Source organism: Loxodonta africana, chromosome 11 (genome assembly GCF_030014295.1).
Source record: "Loxodonta africana isolate mLoxAfr1 chromosome 11, mLoxAfr1.hap2, whole genome shotgun sequence".
Taxonomy (NCBI): domain Eukaryota; kingdom Metazoa; phylum Chordata; class Mammalia; order Proboscidea; family Elephantidae; genus Loxodonta; species Loxodonta africana.
Window position 1 is genome coordinate 407,270 of NC_087352.1, and position 14,395 is coordinate 421,664.

Consider the following 14,395-nt stretch of genomic DNA (forward strand, 5'->3'; position numbering starts at 1 on the left):
ATTAAGCCTTCCAGTCCATGAACACAGAACGTTCTTCCATTTATTTAGGCCTTGTTTAATTTCTTAGAGTAATGTTTTATTTAAAAAGATTACTAAAAAAAAGTTTTATCCCCCATGTCTGTCAGTTTGTCATACTGTGCAGGCTTACATGATGCTGGAAGCTATGCCACCAGTATTCAGATACCAGCAGGGTCACCCATGGAGGACAGGTTTCAGCTGAGCTTCCAGACTAAGACCAGGAAGAAGGACCTGGCAATCTACTTCTGAAAAGCATTAGCCAGTGAAAACCTTATGAATAGCAGTGGAACATTGTCTCATAGTGCTGGAAGATAAGCCCCCCCCAGGTTGGAAAGCACTCAAAAGATGACTAGGGAAGACCTGCTTCCTCAAAGTAGAGTCGACCTTAATGATGTGGATGGAGTAAAGCTTTCGGGACCTTCATTTGCTGATGTGGCGGGACTCAAAATGAAAAGAAACAGCTGCAAACATCCATTAATAATCGGAACCTAGAATGTATGATGTATGAATCTAGGAAAATTGGAAATCATCAAAAATGAAATGGAACACATAAACATCGATATCCTAGGCATTAGTGAGCCAAAATGGACTGGCATTGGCGATTTTGAATCGGACAATCATATAGTCTACTGTGCTGGGAATAACATCTTGAAGAGGAATGGTGTCGCGTTCATCGTCAAAAAAAAGTTTCAAGATCTGAAGTACAGCGCTTTCAGTGATAGGATAATATCCATATGCCTACAAGGAAGACCAGTTAATACGACTATTATTCAAATTTACGCACCAACCACTAGGGCCAAAGATGAAGAAATAGAAGATTTTTATCAGCTGCTGCAGTCTGAAATTGATCGAACATGCAATCAAGATGCATTGATAATTACTGGCGATTGGAATACAAAAGTTGGAAACAAAGAAGAAGGATCAGTAGTTGGAAAATATGGCCTTGGTGATAGAAACAATGCCGGAGATCGAATGATAGAATTTTGCAAGACGAACAACTTCTTCATTGCAAATACCTTCTTTCACCAGCATGAACGGTGACTATACTCATGGACCTCACCAGATGGAACACACAGAAGTCAAATTGACTACATCTGTGGAGATGATGGAAAAGCTCAATATCATCAGTCCAGAACAAGGCCAAGGGCCAACTGTGGAACAGATCATCGATTGCTCATATGCAAGTTCAAGCTGAAACTGAAGAATATCAGAGCAAGTCCACAAGAGCCAAAATATGACCTTGGGTACATCCCACCTGAATTTAGAGACCATCTGAAGAATAGATTTGACACATTGAACACTAGTGACCGAAGACCAGATGAGCTGTGGAATGACATCAAGGACATCATCCATGAAGAAAGCAACAGGTCATTGAAAAGACAGGAAAGAAAGAAAAGAGCAAGATGGATGTCAGAGGAGACTCTGAAACATGCTCTTGAACGTTGAGCAGCTAAAGCAAAAGGAAGAACTGATGAAGTAAAAGAACTGAATGGAAGATTTCAAAGGGCGTCTCGAGAAGACAAAGTAAAGTATTATAATGACGTATGCAAAGAGCTGGAGATGTAAAACGAAAAGGGAAGAACATGCTCGGTGTTTCTGAGGCTGAAAGAACTGAAGAAAATATTCAAGCCTCGAGTTGCAATAGTGAAGGATTCTATGGGGAAAATATTAAATGACACAGGAAGCATCAAAAGAAGATGGAAGGAATACACAGAGTCACTATACCAAAGAGAATTAGTTGATATTCAGCCATTTCAAGAGGTGGCATATGATCAAGCTGCTCTGAAGGCATTGGCGAAAAACAAGGCTCCAGGAATTGATGGAATATCAATTGAGATGTTTCAACAAACAGATGCAGTGCTGGAGGTGCTTGCTCACTTGTCTATGCCAAGAAATATGGAAGACAGCTTCCTGGCCAGGTGACTGGAAGAGATCCATATTTATGCCTATTCCAAGAAAGGTGATCCAACCAAATGTGGAAATTATAGAACAATATCATTAATATCACATCCAAGCAAAATTTTGCTGAAGTTCATTCAAAAATGGCTGCAGCAGCATATTGACACGGAACGGCCAGAAATTCAGGCAGGTTTCAGAAGAGGACGTGGAACCAGGGATATCATTGCTGATGTCAGATGGATCCTGGCTGAAAGCAGAGAATACCAGAAGGATGTTTATCTGTGTTTTACTGACTATGCAAAGAATTCGACTGTGTGGATCATAACAAATTATGGGTAACATTGTGAAGAATGGGAATTCCAGAACACTTAATTGTGCTCATGAGGAACCTTTACATAGATCAAGAGGCAGTTGTTTGGACAGAACAAGGGGATACTGATTGGTTTAAAGTCAGGAAAGGCATGCATCAGGGTTGTATTCTTTCACTGTACGTATTTAATCTGTATGCTGAGTAAATAATCCAAGAAGCTGGACTATATAATGAAGAATGAGGCATCAGGATTGGAGGAACACTCATTAACAACCTGAGTTATGCAGATGACACAACCTTGCTTGCGGAAAGTGCAGAGGACTTGAAGCACTTACCAATGAAGATCAAAGACCACAGCCTTCAGTATGGATTGCACCTCAACATAAAGAAAACAAAAATCCTCACAACTGGACCAATGAGCAGACTGAAGTTGTGAAGGATTTCATTTTACTTCGATCCACAATCAACACCCATGGAAGCAGCAGTCAAGAAATCAAAAGATGCGTTGCATCGGGTAAATCTGCTGCAAAGGACCCTTTTAAAGTGTTGAAGAGCAAAGGTGGCACCTTGGAGACTAAGGTGCTCCTGACCCAAGCCATGGTATTTTCAATCACATCAGATGCATGTGAAAGCTGGACAGTGAATAAGGAAGACAGAAGAAGAATTGACGCCTTTGAATTGTGGTGTTGGTGAAGAGTATTGAATACACCATGGACTGCCAAAAGAATGAACAAATCTGTCTTGAAAGAAGTACAACCAGAATGCTCTTCAGAAGCAAGGATGGTGAGACTGCTTCTTACATACTTTGGACATGCTGTCAGGAGGGGTCAGTCCCTGGAGAAGGACATCATGCTTGGCAGAGTACAGGGTCAGCGGAAAAGGGGAGGACCCTCAACGAGGTGGAGTGACACAGTGGCTACAACAAGGAGCGCAAGCGTAATAACGATTGTAAGGATGGCTCAGGACCAGGCAGTGTTTCGTTCTGTTGTGCTTAGGGTCACTATGAGTTGGAACCGACTCAGTGGCACCTAACAACAACAACAGCAACAATGTTTTATAGTTTTGTGTTTACAACTCTTTCACCTTCCTAGTTAGATTTATATATAGGTACTTTATTCTTTTAGATGCTCTTATAAATGGCAATGTTTCATGAATTTCCTTTTCTGCTTGCTCATTGCTGATATATAGAAACCTGAGTGATTTTTGTGTGTTGACCTTGTACCCTAGCACCTTGCTGAATTGTTCTAAAAACTTTCTTGTGGATTCTTTGGGTTTTTCTATGTATAGGATCATGGCATCTGTGAAAAGGGACTGTTTTACTTTCTCCTTCCTGATTCAGATTCCCTTTATATTTTAGCCTAATTGCTCTAACTAGGCCTTTAGAATGATGTTGAATAGAGTGGCAAGAGTGGGTGAATTCCCTCACTCTGGAGCTGGGTGCAATTAAGATTTGCTTGCAAAATCTGTGCCATTGGTGTTTGAAGTTATTTACTAGTTTAGGGATCCAATTTCCTGAGAAAAATACAATTTTATGAGAAGTCCTGGGCTGAGGCAGTACCAACAAGATGTGCACCATCTTATGTGCTCATGTCGTTCTCTGTGGTTAGTGAAACGGTTACACTAAGGCCATCTTTCCACTCATGTTTTATCTTCAGCCCTACTTCCTTACCAAGTGCTTTGTCCAAGTTTATTTTGGTCTTTCATTTAAGGGGAAGTTCCAACAATCCCCTTGATTTCAGCAGTTCCTTGCCCTGACAATTTCCCTTTGGTTATTTGAGCCTGTTTATTTCAAAGGCCTTCATCTTCAGCAGGAAAAGGTTCTAAGTGAGGATTTCTTATCAGTCCCACGGTCTACTCTCAACCCTTAGTGTTGGAAGATGTTCATATCAATAATGTCCTTTTAAGGCCTAGAAATAAATTCTTAGAAACATTGTGAATTGGCTCCTGGTGATTTCCATCTATCGCACTCCATCTCTCATAGAAATTCCTCAAAGGGTAGGGAATATGGACAGTCCATTTATTTTTAGTGCTGTTGAAGATTTTTTTCTTATGTTCATATTTTTAGGGGCATTTCAGTTCTTAACTGGGAAGGGTGAATTAGATTTCTATATTCACATCACATTGCTTTCAAGAAATCTTTCACCAGCATTTTATTTCTGAAACTTACTCGTAGCTTTCTTGATACTGCTTTCTCATAGTTCTGGTTCTAATTCTAGTTTTGTTCATAAAAAAAAATTATCAGAAAGTCTTTTTTCTTTGTTTGTTGGTGTCTAAGATTTTGTCAGTGGCCCTCTTTTGAGTCTATGTGAGCTCTTTGAACAATCAGATCCTGTTTTCCTGGCTGCAGATACTGTATGAGGCCGATGACCAATAAATCCCCATTTCCATTCTAGAGCTCTCCTGATCTCGTGAACGTGTGTCCAGTTTCCAGATCAATGCATAGCTCCATTTGGATGCTCTGCCATACCTCAAATTTTCTATATCATTCTTTCTCTGTTTCTGTTTCCATCCAAATCCCACTTTCATTTTTTTCCAGCCTCAGTGAATTACAGGCATCTAGTGAGGTCCCAAACCACTTAACTTGACTAAAGTTTTCCTTTTCCATTTCTTTCACACTCAGTATAAACTGGTGCCCAAGACCACCTTTAACCCATGGTGCGAAATCAATATGCTTATTAATCAGCGAATGAACATAAACTGACAGGATGTTGCTAACGTGATGTTTTTTCTCTTACAAAATAACATAACTAGTTAAAGTTTTTGTTTTTAATAACTTCTTATCTCTTAGTACTGTCAGTACAAGGTTCAGTATGTTTTGTCTGTATCACCTAAGCTGAATGACTTCAGATTGAGTGGGAGTGTGTTGTTACAGGGAACAGTGACCTTCAGAGATGTGGCTATTGACTTCACCCAGGAGGAGTGGCAGCAACTGGATCCTGCTCAGAGGAACCTGTACCGAAATGTGATGCTAGAAAACTATAACAACTTAATCACAGTGGGTAAGGGTAGTTTCCTGCAGAACTCAAATTCTGGAAATAAAGTACCTTTTCTTTCCCAATATTTCTGAAATGTGTGGGACACATACATGTTAACTTGGGTTTGGCCTTGGAATGTCTGCTCTCATGAATGTGCATGCTACGGCCTTCAAAGAGAAAGGTCATCCTTGGTTATGTTTTAGGGGACAGCATCCTCAGCAGCCACACTTTTCTCATCCTTCAGAAAGCCTGATTTCCCTTGGGCCAGCCTCAATTCTTTGTTTCCAGTATTTATGCCCAAATCTTATGTCGCTTCCCTTTGACAGGGTGTCCATTCACCAAACCCGATGTGATTTTCAAGTTGGAGCAGGAAGAAGAACCGTGGGTAGTGGAGAAAGAAGTGTTAAGGAGACACTGTCCAGGTCAGTGAGAGAGAACCAGACAGGTGAGGAGGGGCCAGGGCCCTTTAATGGTTAATCAGTGAGTGACTGATCCTCTGAAATGTCCTTCAAAGATATTTTTCTAAAGACCATATGTTTTTGTAGTGACAGTTGTGCATTTTTTAGAAACCTAAGATGTCATTTCTAGATAACCATTCTTAACTTCTTTCCTCAGAACTTAGAGGACTGGTTGGCCATCTTACCTGTATGCTAGGTACAAGCTTTTCCTTATTCATTTCTAGACCTACTTTGATAATCATTCTTACAATTATTAGCATCTTTAGTCTCTGTCCACCATTTTACGTAGGATCCTTTGATTGTGCCGTCATACATTCACGAATTTGTAGTTGTTCAGATAAACCCATTGATGTTTGTAGTCCTTTGCTTTGTACTTCCTCTTCTCCCATTTCAAATGTCTTAGCATTGTACTTTATACCCACAGCCACGTGTCTCACTGCATTTTTAGTGTTTGCTCTCATACTTCAGTAATGGCCGCCCTCCTTTTACTTCAAGGAAAGTTTGAAAGTCAGCACATGTGTATATATACATATGTGTGTGTACATATGTGTGTGTGATGTGAATATAATGTATGTGTAGACACACATATATTTATGCATACATACACACATATACATACATGTATTTAGTAGATTTAGAATTGGAATTGCTAGGCCAAAGGATATGTGTATTTTCAGCTTGATAGATATTGTGAAGTCTTTTTTGCCCTCCAAGGAGATTTCAACAATTTATATTTCTAACAAAAATTTCTACCAATATATTCTATTAGCATTTTTAAAAAATCTTTGCTAATCTGGTAGGGGAAAAATGCTGACTTACTGCAGTTTGAGCTTTTATTTCCTTTATTATGAGTAAAAGTGAGCATCTTTTCATGTGTTTAAAATCTATATTTTTTACAAACAGTTTGTATCCTTTTTATGTTGAATTCTTTATTTATTCACAGTCTTAATATACTAAGGTGCCAGATAAAGCGCTTACCCATCACATGTTTTTCCAGTTTTTTTTTTTTTTTTCAATTGATTATTCCTCTTGGAAGTATTTTTTGTCACCTTGCCTTTTTTTAATGTTCATGTAGTTAAAGTAGCAATCTCTTCTTACCTATGATTGTCATATGATTTTTTCTGTTTTATGTGTATGGGCGAATTATGTTTACATATTTCTTAATAATGACACAGTTTCATGTTTCTCCTCTTGCATGGCAACCCCTGTTAGAATTTTTCTTTGGGACATTTTAAACAGTTTTATTGAAGCCACTTTAATAGGTTAACTTGTGGATAATTGTCACCTTTATGTTGTTAAATCTTCTTTTCTAAGAATGTGATACACTTTTCCATTTGTTCAGATCTGTGTGTGTCTGAGCATTTTAAAGTTTTCTTATAGCTTTTGGACTTTTTTAATTAAATTTATTCCTAGATTCATATTTTTGTTACCATTGTAAATGCAGTCTTCCATTATAGTTCCTAAATTGTTTTTGTTTGTATATATATGAACACTATCAAAGCTGTATATTAACTTGTATGTAATGAATTTACTGAATTTATTGCCCTTTACAATAATTTTTCAGGTGACAATTTTACAGGTAAATAATTTTATTGTTAACAGTGTTAATTTTACCTTTACTTGACAAATTTTTATACCTCTGATTTCTTCCTCTTATTTAATTGCACTATTCAGTACAGCAATATTGTTGACATGCTTCATCTTTTTTCATATTCCTGACTTTTATGTGAATGATTTTGTGTTTTCCCCATTAAGCACGATGCAGATAATTGAGTTGTACTATACTTTTTCTCCAGTTAAATCAATGTCTGTCTATTCCTATTTTATGAATGGTTTTATGTAAAATAGATACTGAGTTTTATCAAATACCTTTTCAAGACCTATGGAAATGATCACTTGAGTTTTCACTATTTTTTTTTATATTTATTGTAGTAGTATTTTTGAAATTTTCTTGATATTTTATCGGAAAAATTCATGTGATATTTATTTGCAGTCTGTTTTAGGAGAAGTATGGTAATTGATGAGCGTCAGAAACCTTACAGATTTTCTAATACTGAGCCATATTTATAGTCTTGAAAAAAATCTAAGTTATATTTTATATTTGATGTGCTTCTAGATCATTTTTATATTTTATACAAAAAATTTTGCAGTGGTATTTATAAATGAAATTTGTTTACTTTTTTGGTGTGTCTTTGTCAGGTTTCGGTATTAATATTGTGCATGTTTTACATGAAGAAAATCAAGGATAATCCTCCTTTTTTCTTTTGGAGCATTTTCCACGGCATTGTAGTTGTCCCTTAAAGCGTTTTTAGAATCCCCATGTGAATCTCTGTGGGCCTGGTGCTATTCTTTTTATTTTGTTTAGGGCTTCTTTTTTTTTTCAGATTTATTTCTTTCATGGAAATTGATCTACATAGTTTTTTTTTAATATCTTCTAGAGTCAATTTTGGTAATTTACATTTTCCAGAAAATTATTCATGTTAAGCAGTTTATAAAAATGTATTTCAGTACAGTCTTGCAAAATGGTCTCTTATGATTCTTTTAATTTCCTGTTTTTTTTTCTCTATCATTATTTCTTCTTATTTTATTTGTGCATTTTGTATTCTCCTTGTTACTTACCTACCAGTTTATGTCTTCTTTTGGATTCTGTTTAAAAACAAAACATTCATAAACATCTGCTTCTGCTCATATCTCATTTGTTTAATAATGAGAGAGTAGGCCTCAGATGTAAAGAGCCCTGGTAGTGCAAAGCTTAAGCACTCGGCTGATAACTGAAGTTTGTGGTTAGACCCCACCAGTGGCTCTGTGGTTGAAAAGACCTGGTGATCTGCTCCAATAAAGATTAAAGCCTAGGAAACTCTACGGGGCAGTTCTACTATAGGGTCGTTATGATGTGGAATCGACGCGATGGCACACAGCAACAACTGAAACCCAAAACTCATTGCCACATCTTCTGCGGAGGGGCTGGTGGGCTCGAGACACTGACCTTTTGGTTAGGAGCCAAGCGCTTAACCACTGCGCCACCAGGGTGCCTTATAACAACAGCAAGCCTAAAACCAAATATAAATCCCAGTAGCAGTGTTATTTTTTAAATTTTCTTGATATTATATTGGAACAATTCACAAGTGATATTTATTTGCAATCTATTTTAGGAGAAGTATGGGGAATTGATGAGCATCAGAAAAACCAGGACATAATTTTGAGGCAAGTTGAAGATAACAGTGACAAGAAAGCAGTGACAGAGAAAAAAGTCCATGAATGCCATAAGAAATTTTCAATTACATTTCCTCTGAATTCAGACTTTGTTCCCTCCAGACACAGCCTCTATGAATATGACTTATTTGGAAAGTATCCAGAACATAATTTAAACTGTCATAATAATGAGAGAAACTATATAACAAAAGCACATTCTGAATATAATGATCCTGTAAAATCATTTTGCAATAGCTCATCCCACCTCGTAGTAACCCCTTTTAAGTGTAATCATTGTGGAAAAGGCTTCAGTCAGACGTTGGACCTCATCAGACACCTGAGAATTCATACTGGAGATAAACCCTATGAATGTAATAAATGTAGAAAAGCCTTCAGCAACAAGGAAAAACTCATTAAACATGATAAAATTCACAGTAGGGAGCAGTGTTATGAATGTAGTGAGTGCAGGAAAGCTTTTATTAAAATGTCAAACCTCATTAGACATCAGAGAATTCATACTGGAGAAAAACCTTATGTATGTAAGCAATGTGGGAAATCCTTCAGCCAGAAATCAAATCTTATTGATCATGAAAAAATTCATACTGGAGAGAAACCTTATGAATGTAATGAGTGTGGAAAATCATTCAGCCAGAAGCAAAGCCTCTTTGCACACCAGAAAGTTCATACAGGAGAGAAACCTTATGCTTGTAATGAATGTGGTAAAGCTTTCCCTCGAATTGCATCCCTTGCTCTTCATATGAGAAGTCATACAGGAGAAAAACCTTATAAATGTGATAAATGTGGAAAAGCCTTCTCTCAGTTTTCTATGCTTATTATACATGTGAGAATTCACACAGGTGAGAAGCCCTATGAATGTAATGAGTGTGGAAAAGCCTTCTCTCAAAGCTCCGCCCTTACTGTACATATGAGAAGTCATACTGGTGAGAAACCCTACGAATGTAAGGAATGTAGAAAAGCCTTCAGCCACAAGAAAAACTTTATTACACACCAGAAAATTCATACTAGAGAGAAACCTTATGAATGTAATGAATGTGGGAAAGCTTTCATTCAAATGTCAAATCTTGTTAGACACCACAGAATTCATACTGGAGAAAAACCCTATATATGTAAGGAATGTGGCAAAGCCTTTAGCCAGAAATCAAATCTCATTGCTCATGAGAAAATCCATTCTGGAGAAAAACCCTATGGATGTAATGAATGTGGCAAAGCTTTCAGCCAAAAGCAAAACTTTATTACACATCAGAAAGTTCACACCGGAGAGAAACCTTATGATTGTAATAAATGTGGGAAAGCCTTCTCTCAGATTGCATCCCTTACTCTTCATCTGAGAAGTCACACAGGGGAAAAGCCTTATGAATGTGATAAATGTGGGAAAGCCTTCTCCCAGTGCTCACTGCTTAACTTACATATGAGAAGTCATACAGGTGAGAAGCCCTATGTATGTAATGAATGTGGAAAAGCCTTCTCTCAAAGAACTTCTCTTATTGTGCACATGAGAGGTCATACAGGTGAGAAACCCTATGAATGTAACAAATGTGGAAAAGCCTTCTCCCAAAGCTCATCCCTTACTATACATATACGAGGTCATACAGGTGAGAAACCCTTTGACTGTAGTAAATGTGGAAAAGCCTTCTCTCAAATCTCATCTCTGACTCTACATATGAGAAAACATACAGGTGAGAAGCCTTATCATTGTAATGAATGTGGCAAGGCTTTCAGCCAAAAGTCACACCTTGTTAGACACCAGAGAATTCATATTCATTAGCAACCCTATGGAGCCCTGGTGGAGCAGTGGTTAAGAGCTCAGCTCCTAGCCAAAAGGTTGGCAGTTCGAATCCAGGAGCCATGCCTTGGAAGCCCTGTGGGGCAATTCTGACCTATCCTGTAGGGTTGCTATGAATTGGAATCAACTCAGTGGCAATGGGTTTGAGTTTGTTTGTTTAGCAACCCTATGAATATTGTAAATGTGGAAAAGCTTTCAGAATGAATTAACACCTCATTGTACATTGCATAATTGGTTCTACAATATAAAACTATGAATGTAGGAAAGCCTTATGAAAAAGTCACAAATTTATAAAACAATTCATACCATGCAGACAAATTGTTACTATAATGAAAAAGCTGGTCATCAAAAACCTGCAGTAGACATGTTACATATTGATAATATTTAATCAGCATTCTCATTTAAATATCAGACAAAATATCTGCTGTTGGGACTACTTGTCAACATAATACTTGAGCTCCTAGTCAGTGTATTAAGCAAGAAAAGGAAGATTGGAAAAAAGAACTGTGAAAGTAGCCTTTATATGAGGAAGAGTTAGAGAATGTGTTGATATGAAAGATGTAAGAGTAAATACAACAATGAATTACAATTATATATAAAGTTATAAAACATGTTGAAGGGCACACACACACACACACACAAAAACACCCCACTGGAAAAGAGAAAAATTACTTTATGTCTGAAAAGACATTGTAAAAAAAAAATTTATTTTAAGGAACCTCACAAGCTGATTAGGGGGAGATGGGGGATCAAAAACAGCTGCAACCAACTGGAAAAAGCAAACAGAGAAGAGATGCCCTAGCAGGTATTATCACAGACCTTAAAGCTGGATCATTTCATCAGTGTGTTTCTGATGAATTAAATACTGATCAGTGGAAGCAAATTAGGGATTCATACACAAATCCAAGGAGATACAGGAATTTTGTGTATAACATCAAAACCATTAGGGGAGAGGATGGTCTATCCAATAAATGGAAAATTCATATGAGCTCTCTACCTTATATATAAAAATAAAACACAAACAGATGGAAGACCAGAATATAAAAAGCAAAATTCTAATACTATGGTGAAAATAGAATGCACCTGTTACCATAAAGTAAGAGGATTTCTTTAAAAACACATAAACATGGAAAAATTCTATTTTTGTGTGTGGGCCATGGAGGCATATGCACAAAGAGCTACATATCACTGTGTTTACTGGAGTGTGGTTTGTATTTGCCCTGAATTGGATATAATGTAAATTTCTCTTAATAGAGGAATAGATCAATATTATGTGATTATTCCTATGATAGAATACTGGACAGTATTTAGATATAAGGTTCAAAATTCACATTCATGAATGGATGGATCACAGTATATAATACTCAGATTAAAAAAAGCAAAATTCACAATAAAACATGGTATAAGTGCACAGAACAGGACTGTGTATGGGTCATGACTGTGTGTATGACATTGGTTGCCTTTTGGGAAGTGGGAAAGATTTGGAGGGAGTTGATATATTTACCTGTAATATTTCTTTATAAAAGAAAGAAAGCAAATAGTACAGTAATCACACCTATGATTGCCAAAATTATGGGGGGGTTTGGGGTATTCTTTCTTGCCTTTCTGTATTTTCCTAATTTCCCTAAAATTTTGGTGGAGGAAACCTGGGCCAATGAGAATAACTTTATAATGGATTCTTATTCTTGATCAGATATTAACGTTTATAGAAAATTCTCTTTAATACACAAACCAAGCCTGATTTAAGGGAATAGTTTGGTTACCCTCTCCTCATCGTTAGTTGGGATAATGAAATCAACAATATGTAGCATTTGTTTAAGGCCAATTTTTGTATATTTAAATAATTTTGTCTTAAACACAAGTTCTTTTCCACTGAAAGCAGTGAAGAAACAACAAAATTATTAAATTGTTGAAATAATCGACTGTCCATTTGGAAAGAACAATCTACCTCCAGCATTTTGTGTTTGTTTCAGATTGAGGGGAAAAAAGGCTCTTACATACTATAAAATTTGATTAACATTTTCATTTATCAAGCCAAGAATAGTTCCCAGCATCAGAGCAAGAGCACTTTCAATAACTCTCAGTACAGCTTTCTTTGATTCTTTTGCTCCTTAAATGGGGATTTAGATGCTGGTGATTTTATTTGTGCCAGATACGTGTGAAACGCTCACTTCTTGTACGACAGATCTTACATTCAGGGCTTCCAAATGTTTATGGTGACTCAGATTTTCTTTTCTGTGAATAGCCCATTCATATATTTTGTCTTTTTTTTTTCCTATTGGGACTTAAAAAATATTTATTTAGAAATACAGACTCATTGGAAGCTTCAGAAATAGTATGGAAATACACCCAATTTCCTCCAGTGGTACATAACTATAGTACAGTATCAAATGTGACATTTGCACAATCCCCAGACTTTAGATTTCACCAATTTTACATGCACTTGTGTGTGTGTACAGTTCTGTACAATTTTATCTTGTGTAGATTTGTGTAACTATCACCACAATCAAGATACAGAACTGTTTGATCACCACAAAGTTCCCTTGTGCTATCCCTTTATAGTGGCTCCCATCCTCCTTTCCTCCCCTCACAGCCACTGATCTGGTCTTCATCTCTATAATTTTGTCATATCAAAAATGCCATATAAATGGAATTAATACAGCATGTAACCTTTTGAAACTGGCTTTTTTCATTCACTGTAATCCCCTTGGGACCCATCATACTTATTGCATGTATCAGTAATTTATTATTTTTATTTATGAGCAGTTTTACGTGTTACAGATGTACCACAGTTGCTTTAACCATTCACCCACTGAAAGACATTTGGGTTGTTTCTGATTTTTGCATGTTCCAAATAAAGCTTCTGTGAGCATTCCTCTGCCATTTTGTCATTTGTTTTCTATGTTGCCTCTGTTTTTTTTGTTCCCGTTTTTTTCACTTCTCATGCCTTCCTGTGGGTTACATGAGCATTTTTTAGAATTTTGATTTTTCTATGTTTTCGTTGTTAGGTGGTGTTGGGTCGCTTCTGACTCATAGCAACCGTATGTGCAGCAGAACAAAACACTGCCCAGTCCTGCACCATTCTCACAATCACTGTTAGGCTGGAGCCCAAAGTTGCAGCCACTTTGTCAATCCATCTGGTTGAGGGTCTTGCTCTTTTTCACTGACCATCTACCAAGCATGATGTCTTTCTCCAGGGACTGATCCCTCCTGATAACATGTCCAAAGAATGTGAGTTAAAGTCTTGCCATGCTTGCTTCTAACGAGCATTCTGGCTGTACTTGTTCGATCTTCTGGCAGCCCATTGTACATTCAATATTCTTTGCCAACGCTATAATTCAAAGGCATTGATTCTTCTTTGGTTTTCCTTATTCATTGTCCAGCTTTCAAATCCACATGAGGCGATTGAAAACACCATGGCTTGGGTCAGGCATACCATAGTCCTTAAAGTGGCATATTTGCATTTTAACACTTTTGCAGCAGATTTGCCCAATGCAGTGCGTCATTTGATTTCTTGAGTGGTGCTTCCATGGGTATTGACTGTGGGTCCAAATAAAATGAAATCCTTGACAACTTCAGTTTTTTTCTCCATTTTATCATGACATTGCTTATTTGTCCAGTTGTGAGGATTTTTGCTTTATGTTGAGGTGTAATCCATATTGAAGGCTATAGTCTGTTCATCATCAGTAAGTACTTCAAGTCTTCTTCACTTTCAGCAAGCAAGGCTGTGTCATCTGTG

The 14,395-nt window shown here is 37.1% G+C and overlaps 1 protein-coding gene across 1 annotated transcript in view; it reads left to right on the forward strand.

Annotated features, from left to right (window-relative positions):
• Positions 1-14,153, forward strand: part of ZNF569 (zinc finger protein 569) — a 72,875-nt gene extending 58,722 nt beyond the window's left edge. Inside the window, exons 4-6 of the mRNA XM_010601588.3 lie at positions 5,100-5,226; positions 5,529-5,624; positions 8,813-14,153. Of these exons, the coding sequence (XP_010599890.1) occupies positions 5,100-5,226; positions 5,529-5,624; positions 8,813-10,638 (2,049 nt within the window). The 3' untranslated portion in view covers positions 10,639-14,153. The remainder of the gene's footprint in view (positions 1-5,099; positions 5,227-5,528; positions 5,625-8,812) is intronic.
• Positions 14,154-14,395: the final 242 nt, after the last annotated feature.